Source organism: Gekko japonicus, unplaced genomic scaffold (assembly GCF_001447785.1).
Source record: "Gekko japonicus isolate JY-2015 unplaced genomic scaffold, Gekko_japonicus_V1.1 scaffold154, whole genome shotgun sequence".
NCBI classification, from domain to species: domain Eukaryota; kingdom Metazoa; phylum Chordata; class Lepidosauria; order Squamata; family Gekkonidae; genus Gekko; species Gekko japonicus.
In genome coordinates, this window is record NW_015172008.1 from 1359320 (window position 1) to 1381962 (window position 22643).

Genomic DNA, 22643 nt, shown 5'->3' on the forward strand with positions numbered 1-22643 from the left:
ATATATATGTATATATATATATGTATGTGTATATGAATGTATGTATTTTAAATGGTGTTTTAATATTTGAAATGTTTGCTGCCTTTGAGACCCTGAGCTGGGTGTAAAGGCGACATACAAATATTGTAAATAAAATAAATTTACATATATTCATTGTACTTACAGTGATGTTCTTAATTTGTATTGTATGAAGTGACTCTCTCTACAGCATGGCATTTATTCAAATCAACAAACATATCAAATAGCTGTGTTGCCAATACCCTTTATTAACTGCAATTCCAGCTAAAAATGGCATTATGGTTTCTCTGTAGTTGATTTTACACACCAATCCTGAGGTTGTTCATTCAGAACTAAATTCCAATGGAATTTATTTCCAAATTAGGGTTACCAGACTCAAGGTGGGGCCTGGAGTTCTCCTGGAATTACAACTAATCTCCATACTACAGTGATCTGGAAAAAAATAGCAGCTTTAGAGATATACCACAGATTTTAGGAGAAACTAAAGTCCTAGAGTCATGTCACATCCCCACTTAGCTCCCACCTCAAATTCTGCCTTCCCCTGGGACTACCCTAGAAATCTCATAACAATATTCCAGTTCCTTATTGGCAGCCCTAGTTCAGGCATTTTTTTAGAATTGCTGCTGTAATCTCTGATCTGGAAATACTGTAATATTTTTGGTTTATTGATTTGAACCTGGAATTTATCATAATTTATTGTGCCCAAATATTATCTCTTTAATCTTTAGGTTGACTTTGTTCACTTCCTCTTAGAAGAAATACTTGATAGTTTTGAAGCTTCTGTAAAACACAGTATGATCTCAGGAAAACACTACTATAAACCAAGTCAGATGTTTGACCTCTTATCTAGAACAGACCATTGGATACTTACCATGAAGGGTCCTTCTCCTCTGAGAAAAGGAGGATGTCTTGGTGGGTGATTCCCACCCTCCATTCAGGGAGGCAGGAACAAAGTCTTTCCACTTCCTGTCTCCTTGGTGGGAGTTGCCCATCTCCTGGCAACTCCAAAAGCAGTTATCAACAATTTAAACTAAGAAAAGATCAGCACTCTAGAACTAACCAGATAAAAGAAACGAGTAACAGCAAGGTGAGGTGACAGTAGAACAGAAGTAGCCCTGCTGACAGATGAGTGAAGAATGATGATGACTTCGGGAGGGACAAGATGTCTTCCTCTTCTCAGAGGAGAAGGACCCTTCATAGTAAGTATCCAATGATCCATTCTCCCTCTGAGTCAGAGGGACCTCCCAAAGCAGTGTCCTCATTTTCTGGGTGGGTCATTGTCACCTGCTTCTAGAATATGTTTTTAATACTCATCTTCCAAACACTGCATCAACCAATCTGAAGATGTTCATCTTGTAGTGCCTTATGTACCGGGAAATAATTGATCAGGTGGCTGTCTTGCATACCTCTTCAACTGTAGCCAATTTGTCAAAGGCTGCATTCCTCACAGCACTTTAAAGTGAATCAGCAGTAATTCTAGTTGGTATGTTTAATTTTTTTGGACTTTATAGGCTTCAGTTATGCAAGCCTTGAAGGTACTACTGATGGCCGATTTTGAAACCTTCAGTTTAAAGGTGGGGTCAGTCCTCATGACCATCTTGTCCTTATGGAACATGCATAGCTCAGGATTGACCAACAGTGCACCTAATTCAGACACCCTCCTTGCTGATGTGATTGCTACAAGAAATAAGACTTTCATTCTTGGCCACTTGAGGGATCACATTAATAGGTTTGAAGGGGTGTCTAGTAAGAGCAGAGCATGGTGTGTAATTTCCATGCTGGTTTTGGCAGATCTTTTCGGGCAGCGCTCTTGAGAAATGGATGATTGTGCGGGTGCTTGGAGAGGCTGAGACCCTGGAAATGCGGGGGCATCGTTGTCCACCAAATCAAACTGGTTTTAACTCTCAATGGAACTTTGATGGAAAGATCCTCTTGTTTATAATTTGGGATTGAAAGAGCCTCAGACTGTTGTAACGGTCTTGTGTATAGCCAACCCCATTGGATGGTGTCAGTGCTCAGAATCAGTAAGCTCATGAGCTTTGAGAGTATCAGTGATGTAGACTTGCTCTAGATCGGGGTCTCAGACATATGGCTTGGGAGCTGAAACCAGCCCATCCAGGTCTCTTATCTAGCCCGTGAGAAACTGGTGCAAAGGAGGGAAGGCAGGAGGCTGCTGGGGGAATTTGAATCTGGGTCTCCCACATACTAATCCAATACTCTTAATCACAACACCACATTGGTGTTGGCCTGAGTAATGTTATAAATTTCAGAGAAAACCTTGGAGAAGAACCTGTTTCCTGCACATTACTCATGGGTAGACTGGTTTCATCACTGCCAAAATGGGACCCAGTTGACGCAGCTTGTTGATCTGTAAGGTGGCTTTGAGAATGACAGGAGTACTCCGTCCATGAATGTTGGCTGCATAATGTGTCTTTTGTAGGACCGGCAAAAAGCATCCATACAAGAAGGCTGTCCCCCTTTTTGGAAGACTTCATGCAAGGAGAAGCGGGCTTATAATTCTAGAAATTCCCGTTGGGGCTTGACTTTTAAAACACTGATGCAAAATTGTTTGGTAGTTAGGAATCTGTATGTATTGAATGTTATTGCTTATTGAATGTAATGAATATTTATACCTGACTAGGATGAAATAATGATACACTATGCACTTTACTAAATGATGACCATAAATAGAACACATTAATTTGCTAAAAGGTTTTTGCAGTGTATATTTATTTGTTACTAGACCCACCTGGAGGCTGGCAATCCTATCGCTGGTTGTGTTAAGTGTGTTTTTGTGTTTATATGGTAATACACACACACACACTCTTTCCCTGAAAACAATGAAAATTATACTGTATGAAACAATATCCACATCCTATGTTTTGTAGTTACTGGGGCCTATTTTCCTTAGCCCACTCTGCTGACTTATCTGCTCAAAGCATGATTTTTAAAAAAACAACACATTGTTTTGAGCTCTATAAAAATGTTGGTTTGTTTACCCAGCTGATGTTTCCATGCTCATCTGTGACCTTCTGCTTGCTAGTCTAATCATTGTTTTTCTAAATTATATATACAGCTGGTATTTCCATACCAGCTAGGGAAATATCCCAGATAAATCCCTCCTTTTGGCTTGTATCACATCCTCTTTTGCCTGAGTCCCACATTTGGAGGAATTAATGGACTAAACTCTTCTGGAAATAGAAAGCTGGCTGGGTTTTTTTTTTTGAGGCACTGATGTGATTAAATGTAATATAATACACTTGGTATGAGCACTTAAAGGATAAAACATTCCTTTGCTTAATGTAGGTAGCTTTACATCTTGCTTGGATGCTGTTCATTGTGCTAAGGAGAAAGAGAGCAAGAATACAAAACTGTCATCAGAGGGGGGGGAAAGCTCCGTCAGCCAAAACGAATTCTGCCTGCAGGTGCAATTGAGTTAAATCCACATTGTAAAAAATAAGTAACGACTGGTGGAGCACTGGGAGTTCTCCGGTGGTCCAGGAGTGGGGCAGTCCTTGACTCCTTACTCCTGGGAAAGCACCTCCCCCTTCCATAGGCAGGGCCGGCAAACTTTGATCCCAGAGGGGAGGGGCTTATCCTCTGATCCCCAGTCTTACCGGCCCTGCCTTCTGAGCAGGATGTGCTGGCTGTGCTCTGAAGAGCACGAAGATCCCAGAAGACACTGGAAGGTCAGAAGAAGAAGCGGAGACCTAAAGGGCAATGGTAGAAAGTATTTACTTTCCAGCCCTAAAATATATTCGAGAGCTGCAGGCCTCGATTTACAATGAATCCGGCGCTGGCAGTCCTGGGAGGCCCCCAGGCGGTCACAGCGTCGAGAGGAACGCCTCGGACCCCGCTGGGAAGGCGGCGGTAAACTGCCCCCCCCCCCCCCCTATCCAGCCGCGGCGGCGTGCAGCGGTTTTGGGGACAGACGCTCAGTGAAGAGCCTGGGGAGAGCAGAGGCAAGAGAGGCGGCCGAGAAAGAGTGTGTGTTTTTCCCCCAAAGGAAGAAAAATAACTGTTACTAAAGCTTTTCCTTCGAAACTCTGTTTTCTACAGCCACTTACGTACACGTCCACCCACGTGATAGCAGTATGTTGAATACATACTCGTGCTGCATTATTACTGGTACTTGTACAGACCATTAAAGCACTCTCCTGTGCAGCCACTGTTGAAGCAAAGAGGAGTGCATCTGTGTGTTTGGGCAGTTGCCATTCATTACCGGGAGTCTGGGACTTGCTTATCAAAATTTACAGGGAGATTTTACCATTATTAAACAACCTGTATGAACTGTGCCTCGCAAAGATACAGTGCCTGTAGGGAACTTTATATTTTATACTCTCCCTGTATAAATGTGCACATGGAGATTTGAGAGGTAAACAGGTCAATGTACAGGTGGTTTGTTAATTTATTCTGGTGAAGGTCAGCATAAATAGTCTGTGCATTATCAAACTTAAATAGAGCCTAAGAACTTACTTCAGAAGGGCTTTGTAATAAACCATAATGCTGCAAAATTCTAGTCTGTATAAAGAATGTTATTATTATAAAGAATGTTAATATTAGTTGTAGATTTTCTGGGCTGTATGGCCGTGGTCTTGGCATTGTAGTGCCTGACCTTTTGCCAGCTGCTGGCGAAACATCAGGTACTACAATGCCATGGCCATACAATTCGGAAATTCTACAACAACTAATGAACCCTGGCCGTGAAAGCCTTCGACAACATAATGTTAATATTAGTTGGTGTTACCAATAGTTAGTATTACTGATTAATATCAATTTGTATTCCATGCATGCTGCTGATTTTTGCACATGTAAAGCTGTATTTGAAATCCAGTAAAACTTATTTCCATGCTCTGTGCCTTTGATGTAGTCAACCGGTTATGATTAAATGGCTTCTTTCATATATAAATAACTTTTGAGCTCTGCGTATACTTCAGTCAGTAACCCTCTCTTCTGCCTATTTAATTTAAGATATTGATGTTGAGTTCATTTTAGTTAATACAGGAAACCAATTTATGGCAGGGTCTCATGCTAGCAGTGGTGGTGGTGGTGGAACAGACATAAGCCTGTTGCCAGGTGTTAGTGAGGAATGAATGAACCCATCACAGGAAAACAGAATTGGTGATGATGGTTTGCAATAGTGACCTAAATGGAGTGTTTCTCAGTGTTGCTACTGGCACCTGCGGTTGCTTCCAGACATTGGCTTCTCTATTATTGTAGCTGCAGTTCTGAAAGCACAACAATAAGTATCCCATAGAAAGTATACTTATGCTAATTGCCTTTTGAAATGACCATTACTGGTTTTATATGATAGTTGTGGATACCCTTGTTTTAGCTGCTGCTGTCTTTGGATTAATAGTTAGCACTGGTCATTTTTGACAAAGTTGACATTTACCTTATGAGTCTCTGATATGTCAATGTTAGTATGACTCTTGGCCACAGAAAGCACAGTCCTAGAAGGACATTAATATTTTGAAGAAAGGAGAATGAGAATAGTGAGCTTCTGCAGAATTATGGAAGTCTCAAGGTCCAGGGACTTCGCACTGTATAGTCTGGGAAATGGCGAAGGGTATATTTGGTTGAAAGCTGTAAGATTTTGTTGGGGAGTGAGAAGGAACACTTTGACGCTATTGTTGGAGATGGCCTTCTTCTAAGGATCTTCAGATGGATGTGACATGACCCCCAAGACCTCTGCATGGTGCTGGAGGATGGAGGAAGCTGGAGTCTAGATCACAAAGTAAATTTGGTTTCTTAGTTAATATCAGGATAATTTGCTAAAAGGGGTGTGTGTGTCTGCAATTTACATTTCCAAAATGTGTTTCTTACATTGTTTACCCAGTGGAATTTTCATGAAAAACAGTGTGAACAACCATAGTTAGCCACTAAAAATCATGTGTCCAGTTATCAGAACTGGAAACCTGTCTTGTGAATTTCAGTGCTCCCAAATTGTGGTTGTGGGTCCAAACCAATGCTCCCTCTAAGCTGTGGAGTCTTGTGAGCAAAAATTCTACTTTATGAGCTACTGGCATTAAAGTTGTGAGCGAGCGATTTGGCTGCTGCATCAATTAGTTTGCTCTGGAGCAATATTCCCTCTAAGCTGTGGAATCTTGTGAGCAGAAATTCTACTTTGTGAGCGACTGGCATTAAAGCTGTGAGCGAGGGATTGGTCTCCTGCAAAAATTAGCCTGCTCTGGAGCCATCCTTCCTGAGCTAAGACAAAAATGTGTGAGCCAGAGCCTAAAAATCTGTGAGCTAGCTCACACTAACTCAGCTTAGAGGGAACACTGGAAACCCGTCAATGAAAAAGCAGTAGTAAAAATAATATCATGTTTAAAATCTGAACACCTCCCTCCCATATAAATGGACATTGATGCAAACAAGGCAAATGCCTTTAATTGGATTGAAGTATTGATCCAGCTGTAGCAAAAGTAGCTCTTCAAGTTCCAGTCTGAAGTTTGATTCACTTGTTTTGTATTGTTTAAAATTTGAGTATAAGGAGACTGGTTGTTAAATGCATGTGGAAATGCTGCTTATGCTTTACAGTTCAGCTCTTTCACCTTTTGTGAGTAGAGAGTCACTGAAAAGAACCCAAGTTCTTTAGCTTCTCTGCTTCCTTGAAATGAGACTGTTTGTATGAAGAGGAGGAGAGAGAGTACTGAGAACTAACTATGCAGCTGTGATAACTTGGATAGCCATAAAAGGAATAAAATATTTGCAGGTAGATACGCCACATAACCTATGGCAGAAGACACTGTATTGAAGTAGCTTAAATGTTTTGTATTATAAATTTTTGTTTTTATTTTTGTATGTGTCTAGCTATATTTATTTCATATGTTTGTGTGTTCGTACTTTCAGTTTTATAGATTAAAACTTTGGAAGTATCCAGCAAGCACTACTTCCATGCAAACACGTGTTTGTTTATTTCTTTCAAATATATGTGGCTCATGCCTTCACAGTGCTTTGAGGAGTTCATTTTAATACAAGAATCTCTTTCCTTTTCCCGGTGACTTTGATGCTGTTTGAGGTTAGAGATAGTCATAAAATGCTACAGCATACTCATCTGTTACCTTGACAACACCAAGGCTTGCTAAAGGCAGTGACAGGGATGCTTTCAACTGCACATCATGTTAATTTTTCCTTATGATGGTATTGTTGATTGTCTCTGTCTACCATTGCCCCCTTTTCAAATATTGTTAAGTGATAGGTTCCAGTTTTCCAGTATTACTAAACAAGAGCTTTTCTGCAATCCAGGTATCTAAACTTAAGTGGCCATGAAAATTTAAAAAGCAGTGGGTATTACTGATGAAAACTCCCTAATGAGCATTGTTGAAATGCATGTTGGCACAAACCCTATGATATGAAATATGCCTCAGGCATTTCTAGGGTAATATAGACTATCTTGTCATTCTTAGCATGGGTAAATTTAAGGTATTGTTAAACTTAGTGGGGTTTCTTTTCTGTCAGTAAGCTCTACAAACTATGTATGATTAACTCCAATATTTGCTTTTTATATTCAGTGCCAATTATAAAATGAATTATTCATTCAAAATCAGTTTACAGAGCATAATTTCAGTATATTAATAATCTATGATGTAGAAAATATTGCCAGGATTTAGGCATTTTTCAGGATCCAGGACACACTGGATTGCTGTGAGGGTCCTCAGTACTACCTGTCTTTCAGTGCTCAGACTGCTCAAAGCTTTCTGATGAAATAAACAAAATATAATCTACAGGCTTTTTAATGGATTTCACGAAATTCATTTTTTAATATGTCAGAAGCATTTACAAATTCATTATCTGTTTTCATCCTGTTTTGCAGGAAGAAATCAACAAAAGAATAGCAGGAATCAATAACATTTTCTTAAATTTCTTGCTAGAGGTTGTCCAGGCTGTTGTGTAAAATCTTAAAATAGATGTATACCCCAGCAAATTTATTTTCATCATAGTGCCCAGTGTTAGAACAACTCTGAGAGGGGGCTTCCGGTCTGGCTCCCGCGAAAGGCGGACGCATCCTTGGGTCGCTCCCGAGGGGCGTCTCGCCCGCCCGCGGTGGAGGAGGGAATCCGCGCGAGCGGAGACCCGAACGAGCCCCTCAGGATGTGAGGAGCTCGGATCCGGGGTGCTTCAGGGCGCTCGAGGGGGAAGTCTCGCTCTCAGCCGAGAGGTTGGAGACGAGGCGCCCACCATGCCCTGCCCCTTTGGACCTTGCTGCGCGAGCGATCCCGTTTTACGGGGTTTAGCGGAGCCACCAGACGTCACCGAGTGATAAAGCGATCATCCGAAAAAGTTGAAAAAGAAAAGATCGGCCAACTGTGAGTTGTCAAAATGCAAAGAAAAAGATCTAAAACCGCTTCCCCCCCACCCAGCGAAAAAGGCGAGGAGGTTAACCCTCTAACTGCATAAGCGAAAAAGAAAAGGAGGGGGGGAATGGACTGAGCGAACAGTGATGTTTTCCCTTGATGTATTTGAAATAAAGCGAGAGAAAGTTTTGTCTCTCTGGAGCACAATTTAAGAACTTTCTAAAAGTAAACAAAAAAGAAAAGATGTCGGAGCTGGGCAAAAACGAGCGGAGAGAAGGGAGGGACTTCCGTCTGGGCGTTTGCTTGTGTGTGAGAGCCGGCTGTTTAGTGTTTTGGACTGTTTATGGTTGTGAATCCGATGGGAGTTTTGTAAAATGGAAAAGTTTGAACTGTGACAGCGAGGAGTGCCTGGCAAGCGCTTATATACGTCCAGTTTCGAGGAGGACCCAATAGAGAGTTTGGGAGCGGAAATAAAAGCGAAATGAAATTAATACCATTCTCAAAGTTGGGGACCTCCAAGGCATGAAAGGAAGAGGATTTATAGTGCATGAACTGAGTATGTTAACAGCAACCCGAAGGAGGATTTAACAAGCCGGAAGTAGAAGACAACAGAGGAAGCCCCTACACGTCAGCGATAGTAAAAGTGCCCAGCACGCAAAGAAGCGGTTCTGACTGTGTCCAGAAGAGATTTTTCTTTTTTTTATTAACAGAAATTCAAGGGAACTCAAGAGAACATTAACAGAAATTCAAGGGAACATTACTAATATACTAACAGAGAATTATATGTGACTGAACTAAGAAAAGAAGTTTGACAACACACAGAAGAAGCCCAAGAAGATTAATTGGACATTACTAACAGTTTAATTTACCAGTTTATATATCACTCAGCTTTCTCTTTCTCCCGCTGTCTACCCTTCCCATTTTTTTCTTTTAAGCGAAATACCTCCCCTTTTTAGGGGAGCTAATAAAATCTTTACAAAAAAAAAAAAAAAAAAGAACAACTCTGAGAGGTACAAGTCGAGACCAAGGGGACAAGACAGAATCACTAACCAGAAACGCAAAGTTGAGAGTTCAATCCAAGAGTCATACACAAGGGAAGCCAGCTGAGGATCCAAGAAGCAGAGTCTGAGCAGGTCCAAGAGGTGTAGTCAAGCAGGTCTGGGGTCAAAGTCAAAGGTTCAGGAGTTGCAGACAGGAACAGGTCCGGGTGCTGTGGTCACGTGTCTCCAGAAAGGTGACGAGTTGGTCCCACACCTTCCCCATCTGAAGCCCCATCCTTTATTGGTGGCTCACAGCCGGGTCTCGTTGCTTGCGAGAGAGCCATCTATTTGGTTCATTAACCCCAGGTGTTCCTTTTAATTTGGCAGTTGTTGGGCAGCAAGGCCCACGCTCCGCCTCCTCTCAAGGACCTCCAAGTGTGCCTACCTCCTCCCCTGTTCCCCTGGCTCTGGGCAAAGGGGAGGCAAGGTATCCTGTGAAGTCTCCCCAAGATCTTGGGTTGCTGAGGCGCTGCCTCTCTGGGTTTCCTCTTTGGTGTTCCCAGTGCTCATGGGGCTGGAGTACTTGCTGTCCTCAGCAACTGGGGCACTAGGACATGCCTCTGCCATCTCAGGGTCATTGACAGCACCAGCTGGTTGAGTCTCAGAGGTGCTGATGGGGTTATTAGCAACATCAGCTGAGTGATCCTCAGCTAAAGCAGGCTGGCCCACGACAGCCTTCAGGAAGGAGAGCACATATTCCTCTCCTGCTTTTTGAGATCTGTTGTGGCCTAGTGATTCTTTCTCAGCACTATATAAGATCTGTGACAGTGTGCAACTGACCCTTTTCAGTGGTAGTCATGATACCATTTAGCTCCCTGTTGAGAGAATCCCATCTGAGCTGAAGTCTAGAGTAACCTTAAGATGGTATCGTAAAACTGATCCATGCAGCCTTCAGTGGGATTGTATAATATTGCTGCAGTTATAACTTTAAAAAATGTGTTGTGTGGTTTACATTTTTATTGTTTTTTGCCTTTTCGGTACATCACTGGGAGTTGTGTTAGAATAGAGTGACATATGCATTTAATAAATATTTAATATCTTGTATTCAAGTATGAATTTTGTTTGCCTAGGTAATAATTTATATGGTGAATCTTGTGCATTATCATGTGGTAATATATAATGCTATTTATTTATATACAGCTTTTACTTAATTTCAGTAAATCACAGCCTCATTATTTAATAAGCAATTTAAAATGTTCAGAACCCAGCCAGTATAGTGATAAAGCACTCTCAAATTTGGTTTTTTTAAAAAAATATATTTTAATGAATCACTGTGAATTTTTAATGTCAAGACAGTGGGTTTTTAAACATTTGCGCTCTCCTTGATTTTTATTATTAAACAGAATTGTGTTGTATCCATAACCATGCAAGTTAGGCAGAATCCGGTCTGCTGTATGCAGAAGTATGATTCTAAGTCATTAAGGGGCTATTGTGTACTGTAAACTTTCCCTCCCCACCATTGCCATATCTAATTCTGAACTGGCCCTAAAGTGTGAAACAAACAATCTGCCCAATGGGCCTAGGGACAGACAGGAAGGATTTTTATACAAACCTGAGGAAAGCCCCAGGTTTGCAGAAAATTGTAAAAAGATTAAGAATCAAATAGATAATAGAATCAATATCAGTAGCCTCTAGAGACATGCCCTCTGAGAGTTCATGAGACTACATTCTGAGATCTTGGTGAACATTTTCAGGACGCAATAACAATACTGCCAACCTGTAGTTTGTATCACTCAAACCATGAGGGGGGTGTGTGTAAGCCGCCCTGAGTCTGCCTTGGTAGGAAGGACGGGGTATAAATCAAAATAAATAAATAAGAGATTAAAGGAGTGGAAGTCAGCAGGGGAAGGGGAGAGGAGAAGGGTGGAAAAGTTAAAAAAAAAGGAGTTAGGTGAGTGGGAGATAAGAAAAGGGGGAGAGGCTGCCAGGGGAGGGAAGGAGAGAAAGCTGAATACTGGAGGGGCAGCTATAGGTAGGCTGGTGGGCAGGAAGAAGCAGAGAAAGAGAAGATGCTGTGGGGGCTACAGGGAAACAGCATCATATGGAGAGGACGATACAGTGAGGACCTAAGAACATAAGAGAAGCCAGTGTTGGAGCAGGCTAATGGCCCATCCAGTCCAACACTCTGTCACACAGTGGCCAAAAATACCAGGTACCATCAGGAGATCCATCAGTGGCTGAGGACACTAGAAGCCGTCCCACTGTTGCCCCACCAAACACCAAGAATACAGAGCATCACTTTCCCCAGACTACCTCCTGTGGCAGTGAATTCCATGAGAAATTTATCTTTTTGTGTCCCTCACTTGTAAACACAGTATTTCTGGAATTCAGTATAAACTATGCCAGACTGAAAGATACACAATTACCTATGAACAACATCAGTTTCCTTTGAGACTTAGCAGTGAACTTCTGGAGCTAAGTTAATCAGTTGCCCTCTTGTCTTTCCAGGTTTTCAACACATACTCTAATGAAGACTATGACAGGAGAAATGATGAAGTTGATCCAGTGGCCGCATCAGCTGAATATGAGTTAGAAAAACGAGTCGAGAAGCTGGAGCTTTTCCCGGTAGAGCTCAAAAAAGGTATACAAAATACACAGTGCTATTTAAAGGTGGCTTCTTTTCCTGAAAAGCATTTTAGATGTGAGGTAGAGTTCTTGCCTTTCCCTTTTAAAGACTGATGTGAAATAAAAGTTGACAAGAAACACCTGAAAATATTTTGGTCCTTTAGGCTTTGTTAAATAATTGGCAGTGCAGGAAGTTCTATTTTGCATTTTTGTGAGATAACACATTAATTCTCATGAGCAGCAGTTCTGCATGGCTAAACTGCCTAAGTCTGATTGACTTCCATGGGATTTAAACAGCCTGGTGTTCAGGATTGTAGCAAATTGCCTGGATCCAAAGAGCTACTGTAGATGCCCTCCCTCTCTTCCTTCCAACATAAGCTGGTGGAATTGATGGCCCCAAGCTGGTGGCAGTGATCAGCCAGGTAGGTAAGTGGGGCAATCAGAGTAGTGTGTTCAAGTTAGATTATTAGACTTGGATCTGGGAGGGCCAGGTAAAGCTTGATGGATGATCTCAGCCTAATCTACCTTATAAGGTTGTTGTGAGCATAAAATGAGGAAGAGAGAACTATGGAAGAGGCAGATAGAGGACGGTTCCCCTCCATCACCATCCACTGATTGGCCATTTGCCTGCATGCCTGGCTAGCTAACTGACAGAACCAGCCTGGTTCTACTGTTGCAGCAACAGCCACCAGTATATGCTGGTGGGATCGGGAGGCAGGTGGAGGAAAAGGAAGTTTATGTATTCATTTAGAAAAAATTAATGCTGCCTCTCTAGGGAGCCTGCTTGAGGTGGTTTACAGAATAAAAAAAATTAAAACATTAAAAGTTATTAATTAAAAACCCACCCCCAGCACAGAAAGAGAGACCACTGAGCAACTTCAAGGAATAGCTTTCAGACTAAAACACACTAAAAACCATGGTGTTAAAAGGTATGCTCCTTAATTAAAAGCCTGGCCAAAGAGAAACATTTTGGTCTGCACCTAAAAGGGAGCAACATAGACTTTCTTTTAGGACTTGAGGCAGTCCTCTCAAGCCATTTAGGGATCTAAAAGAAAGAAGCAGGACTGAATTGTGCCCAGAAATGAATGGGCAGCCAGTTCAGATCTTTCAGCACTGGGGTGATATGGTCTCTGACAGTAGCCTGGCTGTTCTGTTTTGGATGAACTGAGGTTTCCAGGTTGTTTTCAAAGGCAGCCACGTTTAGAGGGCATTACAATTATCTAACCTGGATGTAATCAGAGCATGAATCACCATGGCTGGATCACGTGTACTTTATTTGCAAATAAAACCCCAAAATTGTATATCGCTGCTGTATGGCATGGGAGGGGGCTGATGTTTGAGCAACACTAGTTCAAAGTCTGCTGGACATATAGAATCAGTTGTGTAGTTGTTCAAATTCTTAAATGTATTATTTTTTCATTATGGAGAACAGCTATTTCAGTTATACTCTGAACTCAGATACATTTACTGTGGGCCAAAGCTCCATGTCTACACAAAGTATCTTATTAGTAGCTGTGGCAGGAAAGATACAGGAACCTCTTTCTCTTTTCATAGCCCATGTGGCACAGTGCTTAGAGTACTGAGCCAGGATCTGGGAGACCCAGGTTCAAATCCCCAGGGTGCCCTGGAATGTCATTGGGTGGCCTTGGGTCAGTCATTCTCTCTCAGCCTAATTTACCTCAGAGGTTTGTGGTTTAGATGATAAAATGGAAGACAAGGTAATGTTCTAAGTGGCTTTGAATCCCCATTGGGGATAAAAGCAGAGTGTAACTGTCTATGTTTTATTGTATTTATTCTGTTGTATTTTAACTTGTTGTAAGCCGCCCTGAGCCTGCCCATGCGGGGAGGGCGGAATATAAATAGAAAATATAAATAAATAAATATAAATAAATTAAATAAACATAAATGAATAAAATGACGAACCGCCCCTTTTTTGAGCTAGTTGGCTATAAAGATAATGTATATAAAGTACGCCTAAGATATTGCAAAAACTAACAAAAGATATGATGGGAAGTGCTAGAAATGTCAAAGTACAGATGCAACATTCTGTCATATGTGGTAAGCATGTAAGAAAGCAAGAAATATTAGATAGAGATACATGAAGAAATGCAAAAGATATTAAAACTCAAATTTGTGATGGACCCCAAAAGTATGTTATTAAATATCATACCAAGTAATAGTACAAGAATACATACTGAATTATGTAATTATATGGTGATGGCAGCAAGGGTATCATTTGCGGCAAAATGGAAAGCAGAAAAATGTCCAGAACTGAAGGAATGGCAAAATAAATTAAATCATTATGTGAATGGCAAAATTAACATCTCATGTACATAATAGACCTGTCTCAGAATTCTAGGAAAAATGGAAAGTATTTTTAATTACATAGCTGAGAATCAAGGTTAAACTGTTAAATCGTTAAAACAGAAAATGAGTCAGGATATGTGTATGTAAAAATTTAAGGTTTGATATGAAGTAATTAGGTAAAGATGGGAAAAACCCAAACAGAAACACGAAACTGTGTCTATAAAGTAATTATTTATGCAAGCAATTTCTGATAATCAGGGTAGTTTTTATTTGTCTGTGTAATTTTTGTCTTTGTACCTATGTATGATTAGATATTGTAGATGATGCAGTAATAGAAGATCACAAGTGGGACCCACAAGAATCTTGTGGGAGCAGCTATCCCATTCCCCCCACCTCTGCTTCTTCCCCTCTCCCCCTACTTCTCTCATGCTCTTTCTCCTTCCCGCCACCCCTTTTTCTTACACACTCTCTCGCTCTCCCCTCCATACCTGTCACTTCCTTTCTGCCCCTACCCCATCACTCTTTCTGCCCCTGTCACTCTCCCGGCCTCCCACCTACTCTTCCCCCACAGCAGCAGTGGCAGCAGCTGCTCTCCAGGAATCAGAGTGGATTGCCCAAATACAGAGATCAGTTCCACTTAGGGCTGCCAGCTCCATGTTGGGAAATTCCTGGAGATTTGGAGGTGGAGCTTTGGGAGGATGAGGTTTGAGCTTGGACGTGACCTCAGCAGGGCATAATACCATAAACTCCACCCTTCAAAGCAACCATTTTCTCCAGGGGAACTGATCTCTGTCATCTGGAGATCAGTTTTAATTCCAGGAGATCTCCAGCCATCACTTGGAAGTTGGCAACATGAGTTCCCCTGGAGGAAATGACTGCTTTGGAAGGTGGAGTCTAAGGCATTGAATCTGTCTGAAGTCCCTTCCAGCTTCAATCCCCACCACCCCCAGGCTCCACCCTCCAAATATCCAGGAATTCCCCAACATGGAGTTGGCATCCCTATCTCCTTCCCACCCAACAGCCAACCTACCTTTATCTGCCCCTCTGTCTTTAGCTTTCCATCTCCTTTCCCCCTGCAGATTCTCCTGAGGAAAATTATGGTCTCTCTCCACAGTGGAGAATAAAGCAGTTTACATAATTCTCTCCTCCTTTTTATCTACACAACAACCCTATGAGATAGGTTAGGGTGAAAGTATGTGATTGGTCCAAAATCACCCAGTGAGCTTCTAGTGAGCTGGGGATCTAAGCCTGGGTCTTGCAAACCCTGCTCTGAAGCTCCGAACATTATACTACACTGACTTTCATAGGTGGCTGCTGTTGAACAGTAGCAAGCAGCAGGCCTAGTCAAATCATGCAAGTCAGGTGGTATCAAGTCATACAGAGAGTGCTGCTAGGGCTAGGTTTGCCAGCCTCCAGGTGGGACTTGGAGCCCCCCCAAATTAGAACTGAACTCCAGACAACAGAGATCTGCCCCCCTGGAGAAAATGGGTAGACTCTGGCATTACATCCAGCTGAGGCCTCTCCTCTCCCCAAACTCTGCACTCCTCAGACTTCATCACAGAATCTCCAGGAATTCCCCAACCTGGAGTGGGCAATCCTAGTCCGAGGCTTGGGTCCAAAGCCTCTGCTATGTAGCCATTCATGCTTCAGGAATCCTTCCCAGTCCCAGATCCAGTCCTGCTTTTGCTTCCTCCTCGCTCTCTCTATCTTTCTCTCTCTCTGTCTCTCTCTCGATGCAGTAGGGCCTGGAGTAGATCCCTGCAGCAGCCATTTCAAAAGGTGTTGAGGGGAATTCAAACTTCCCTGAGTGGTTTTTGGTTTTTTTACTTTTTTGGATTTTTCTGTAGAAAACCCTGAGTCTGTAGAAAAACCTGTTGGGGGAGAGTGTGCCCCCTATCTGCAGAAATAAGTATCCGCACGCAGAGGGGACTGTTGAGAATTAGATATATGGATAGATGATTGTTCATGCATGTGCTTATATGGTTATGTTTATGTTATATTTTTGTATGATAGTAGTTTTTATTGTGTGACAAAGCTAAAAAATTGAAAATAAATATAAGATAAAGTACATTGAAATAAGAAAACTAAAATCAGTAGACCTTGCTTATACTTGGTGGCTTAAGGTTTAGAGAAAACTGTCTAATGACACTATGTGCTAGTTTATTTTGTACCTGTGTACAGCTGTAAAACCATACAAAAAATTTCAAGGAAAATTTTGCCTACGTGGTTAAACATGATTCAAACATATGAATCTGAGTGGAAGATTTCTTTGAAAATTAATTGTATGCCCTACTGTATCTACTTCACAGATGAAGATGGGCTTGGCATCAGCATTATTGGAATGGGAGTTGGAGCAGATGCAGGCCTTGAAAAACTGGGCATATTTGTCAAAACAGTAACAGAAGATGGGGCAGCAGAAAGAGATGGCAGGTAAATGAGATTCACTGAACAGAAACTGCATCAGCAATGCTGATTATCAATTCTGGTTGTCTTAAAATACTGATTGTCATCATCTGTACCATTAGGTTTTACCTTGTGTCTCGGGCCGGTAGGATTTTGAGTATTAAAGGGTGTGTTATCTAGTCTGGATGTCTGAATAGTAACATCCTACCTGAGCCTAGGAACACTTACCCACCACCAGTGCTCAGAGATTGTGCTTGTCTCTGGGGTTTTGCTGTGTCCTACTGGACTCAGTGACATCATCAGATGGGTTGGCTCAAGCTACAGGGAATGGATTGTAATGCTGTATTGAAATGGTGCAGAAAAATACCAACTCTGAAAACAAATAGAAAGCTACTGGACAGAATGCTACATTCGGGTCCCAGCTGACATCTTTTGTTATGCAACTTTAATTATATCTGGTGTGGGAGTTTCAGTTAATGAACAGTTAATGCAGCAAAGCTATAAAAATGATGAACAAATTATTATGAAGGATTAATGCAACCTTAATTTCAGCTATCGTTTGCGTATTAAGATTGTTTCACATGTCTAGCTACAGCCATTACTTGTTTCTGTGCAAAACAGATATATTAATACAGATAAATTTAGCCATGGCTTCTGTCTCTGTTTCCCGAGTTACTTGTGTGTGTATTATATTGTAGCTTTTTCTGTGCAAGTAAGTTTGTTTACCTTGAATTGCTGCAGTATACAAAGCCTGTGTATTTGAGACAAAATAGTAGTAACAGTTAAATTAGAAAGGGTATGACATTACATGTTTTACAGTGCAGTCCTAAGCAGAGTTACATACCCTTCTAAGTCCTTTGAAGTCAGTAATCTCGGAAAGGTGTGAATCTTTTGAGGATTACCTTGTTAATGGCCTTCCAGTGTTGCTTTATCTTCTGAACACAGAGTGCTTGAAGGGGAAACAAAAGTTATACCAAAGGAAATTGAGATTCTTATAGGATGACACCTAAAGCAAAATCAAATCAGTATCTTAAAATTACCAGGTTCAGTTGCAAACGAAAATATCTCCTTTCGGCAGTGTTTAAAGACAAAAGGATAGAGGAGAGACAGTATTTAATTTTACAGTTGTTAGTGGTTCATCATTTGATGAGTATATGTGCAAAATATACATAAATGTGTTTGAAAATCACTGACTTGGTTGCCAGGGTATTAAAATCGTTAAGTTATTTTCCCTTTTCTAATAATACAGTTGATACAAAAGTTCTGCTTTCTGTATGTTGAGAAAGCACCCAGACAATTCTAATATATCATCAGTGTGTGAGTAATAGAATCTCAAGCATCATCTGCCTTGATCTATCTATAGATCTTTGATGGGTGAACTGAATTGTAATGCTGCTCAACATACCTCTCCAGTGGGGAACAGAACCAAACAAGAAAATCCAGTTGTGCATTTGTTGTGTTCCCCATTTCCAGTTAAATGATGCATAATAAAAGGCAGTCAAAAGGAATTTTAAAAAATGCATGATACAGTCCACAATAAATGGACCCATGCACGGAGAATCCTGGTATGGCTAAATAGATCCCAGTGTTCCCTCTGTTCCCAATCTACTCATGGGTACAGGTAGATATGTGGGCCGTGCAAGGATGAATTAAAGGTCTGTATATGCTTCTCATAACCTTTTCCAGCCCTCCTTTTTGCCTTAATACAAATGAGCAATATTCTTATTCTGGAGCATAAATGACTTGCACTGAATGGAGAGAGAAGATTTAGTGGGTAGAGACTGCAACACCTGAGCAAGGCTGTTAGTGATAGCGTGTTTTAATTGACAGCATCACCATAAGTCAGAAGCAATGTAACAGCTCATAACACATACATGTGTGGATCTTCCGTCATCATCAGAGCCCAAGGATCAGTTCTTTAAGCCTGGCAAAACACCTCTCCTCCAATCCTATCTTGTGCAGTACATCTTATGACTCATACCTGGAGACAAAGTTCATACTCATCCTGCCCTGAATCATAGCAGTTCAGTTGTTTTGGACTGCAGGGTTTCAAGACTATGGCTCTTTCCACACCAGGTTTTACCCCATGCTCACACCTGTCATGACTTGTGGCATTTTTTGCATTCTACATTGCTTCCCTCTTTCAAGTCACCATATATTTTTATTTCTGCATTGCCTCCAGTTTTCGCTTTTCATTTTCTCTGGGTTAATTTTAAATTCTACATTGTTCAGCTATCAGTTCAGCTTTCCCCCGCTGTTTACACAGAGTATCTGAATGCTGTTTTTTGGCAAACTTTAACCCCCCCTCCACCTGGCTCCATGCCTGAGTAATGCAATGTAGAATCAAGCCTTCGGAGTATTCATCCCCACCCCTTTTCCAGCCCCCTCGGCGGCCACTCCTCTGCCCACCCCCTTCTGCATCTTCCCAGGGGAGGCAACAGGAATCCTTTGTTGTGTTTGCAACTGAAGGAAAAGTATTGTGTGGGTGTGGCATGTGCTTTGAGCTGGGCTTTTTTCTCAAACAATTCCCCAAAGACTTTCATGCTAGCAAGCACCAGGACAAAAGTCAAAAGGATCTCTGCATTCTGTAAAATGGCCTCTACTGTTGGAAGCAGTGCAGGGCAATCAGCAGCGTGGTCGGGCTTAAATCTGTCTTTTTTCTTTCTTTGATTCACTTTTTTGGGGGAAACAGTTTCATTCACAGAACTGAAAAAGGAGGAATTAAATGGAAGGTGCAAGGAGCAAGGGGGGGGGACTGGGATGGACAAACAAACAAAATAAAGGAAGGATGATTATCAGCACGGAATGAAATTGATACCAGGACGATAAAGGTTTCTCTTTGTAATGCTTCAGTGGACAAAAAGATCTGACAGCTTCTCGTAAAATAACAAATTTTAAAAAATAAAGAAGGGAATCGCCACACTCTGTGCAGAGCACAGTCAGTGGCGCTGGATCTCTGTGCATGGGGGGAGGGAGAATGTGGGGAGGGTGTCAAACGCTTCCTGCTCCCAAGGCTCCTTGGCTGAGATCTGGAGCCCACTGCGGCCAGGGAGACCCACCGTGGCCAGAGCAGCAGGGAAGGGTTCCCCGCCACTACAAACAGCTCTCTGTGGCTTTTTGTTGGTGGTGCCCCAAATGAGGCACAGGGGAAGGGGACCAAAAGAGTAGCCCAGTGGTGGCAAGCCAAATGGGGATGGGAAAGCAGGGAGGAGAGGAGAGAAAGGAGAGGGCACGGTGTGCCTCATCCCTTGCACACACACTCGGCCAAGTCATTGGCAATTGGATGCAACCCCCCACAGGTCACAAGTGACGTTAACCACAATTAAGCAAAAACTGCAGGCTTGGGTTGTAGATGCAGCATGTATGATTTGCATACTTTGTGATTCGGGGGTGGGGATCCTGAGGTGTAGAATTGCAGGCACTTAATCAGGAGTAAAGGCAAACAGAATTGGGTACGGAGAAATGGCAGGGTAAATATGCATGCGGAAACAGCCTTGCTTAGCTTCTGAGATCTGATGTGATCGGGTAATGTAATCAACATGATCCCTATTATGTTTGTTTTGTCTTTGTTGTTGTAATAAAGGAACTAAATTGTACCACCTGAAGACTAATGTCTTACAACCTGAAATTTAATTTCATGTGTTAAAGACTTGGTACTGTTAACTTCTATCTCAAGTGCTGCTATTGAATATAATTAGTCCTGTCCTCAATAAAAGCTATTCCATATCTGCATGCACTGCAGAATTACAGTAAATGCATGCATTCAACTAAAGATAAAATACCAGAATATTTCTTTTCAAAGCTCTGACACTCTTAAAATGTTTTTCCTCCCTCAAACAGAAGTGACATAATTAGATTTGAGCTGCTTAGGCGTACTTAGGTATGAAAATATCACCCTTATTTGGAGCTGATGAAAAAGAACATGTTATACAGAGGCTATGCCAAACCATCCAACATAGTTCCAAAAAATGAGTCAGAAGCAGGAGGAGAGGCATTGGCAAGGAAAATAGAAAATAATTCTTTGAGATTTAATTCTGAATTAATAAATTTTCTGCAATTGTACTTTGTATGCAGGTTCCTCTTAAGAATGTGTTATGACTTTTCAGAAATCAATTTATTGTTATTCTTTTGTTAGTAATTATTGTCTTGGTACAGATGATGGATACTATCCACTGGGAAGTTCTCCTATACAAGTTCCACTGAAAATAAATTGCACAAAATGCAATGTGATTTCCAGCTGCTGTACATTTCCGCATGGCTTGTACATGAGGCCTTTCTAAAGGATTATAACTGAGGACTTTGGACATTGAGCATTTGGGTTCAGAAGACTTTCTTGGTGTTTTTGTATATCAAATTCTGCACAAAAAAGTTGTAGGAAAGAATTTATTATATTGACAAGCAGTTTTGCTAATATTGTGGATATTAAACTGTGTAGTTTATGAAAGAATCCATCTGTCTCAGTAATAACCTTTTAAAACATGTTTGCATATTTCAGAACTGAATTTCAAAATGTCAGATCAAACTACTCAACAGTGGGCTTACTCATATATCCACCAATATTGTAAGTCAAGCCCTACTAGAGTATTCCCACTTGTTAGTTCACAGCACTAGGTCTGACCAACTGATTGGTTAACTCACTATCCTTTTAAAGTGCAGTGTGTTTAATGCATTATTGCAACGGCAGGGTTGTGTAAGTGTGCAAATTTATGATGATTATAGAGGTCAATGAGAGGATCTTGGGCTTGAAAGTTCATGATATTTGTAATATGCATGATTTGGAGCACCATATTTATAAAATGTCCATATGGTGTTGAACATGGTAATCTCCCATCATGTAGCAGCCATATAACTGGAATACACCGGAGGTTAAAATAAAAGATGAAGATAAATTCTTTATCCAGGATGGGATGGTGGATACAGATAAGAGAATGTGATTGCAATCACTTTTAAGGGATGTGACATATTTCATAGTGAACGTCTTTGGCAGCCAAGCATACACTATTGGACACTCACCATCAAACCATGAGCCAATAAAGGAGATGTTTGGTTTTCATCAAGCAACTTGGAGAGCTGCAGAACAAGTTTGACTTTGCCTGTGGGTCATAACCCAATTTACCACTGGTTTGAGGATCAGATGAGAGTAGGATTGTTATCTCCCAGCACTTCTCTGTATTCTAGCTTTGTTGTGCTGGGACACAGGAAAGTTTCAGGGGTAATTAGAAGTGGATGGGGGATCAGCTGGAAATGGGTATCTGAGCCCCCCCCCCCCAATGCTATTCGGTGATGCGGGAGATCAGAAGTCATCTCCTAATGGCAAGAGGAAGAGGGATAGGGTTAGGAAAAAGAAGTCAGTGGAAAAGGAAGGTGGAGAGAAGAGAAGGGGAATCGGCTTAGTTTATGATAACCACCCCCACCCCCGGTTGCTGCATCTCTGGCAACTTTGGGACACAGCAAAGTTTCCTGGGTGGGAGATCAGAAGAATCCACCTTCTGTCTGATCCCCACAATCAGCTAGGAGTTGTTTCCTAATCTCCCCCCATGTTCCTGGATACAGAGCAAAATTTTCCCAGCAGGAGATCAGAAGCCAGCTCCCAGCTGATCCCTCCAACTGGAGTAGATATTTGATAGCTACAAGAATTTGATCATGTGAATAAATGCGAACAAGTCGCAAGTCCAACTGCTTACTGCCGTAAGGGAAAATTGTGCCCAAGATAGCTCTCTTACAGATGAACACACATTATCCTAGATTATAGGGTGCTGGAAGCAGTTGATAAGAGAATAAGGCACAACATAGCAGCAGCAAAAATAACTGAATACATCAGAGGGCTCAAGCCATTGATTTTTGTGCTACTGAAGCATATGAAGTATAAAAGTGATGGCTGCATCTGTTTCAAAATCTCCTGACTGAATAACATGCAGTTCTTAAAACAAATAAAAGTAATAATGGTATTGCAATTATGCCATTTAGTAGTTACACAGTTTTTATTTTTAGCAAAATGCATGGTACGTGG

At 41.4% G+C, this 22643-nt stretch overlaps 1 protein-coding gene across 1 annotated transcript in view; it reads left to right on the forward strand.

The window, feature by feature from the left end:
* The window catches only part of PPP1R9A (protein phosphatase 1 regulatory subunit 9A), a 195785-nt gene that overhangs the window by 102006 nt on the left and 71136 nt on the right, over nt 1–22643 (forward strand). Inside the window, exons 2-3 of the mRNA XM_015420199.1 lie at nt 11807–11939; nt 16540–16660. Coding sequence (XP_015275685.1) covers nt 11807–11939; nt 16540–16660 — 254 coding nt within the window. The remainder of the gene's footprint in view (nt 1–11806; nt 11940–16539; nt 16661–22643) is intronic.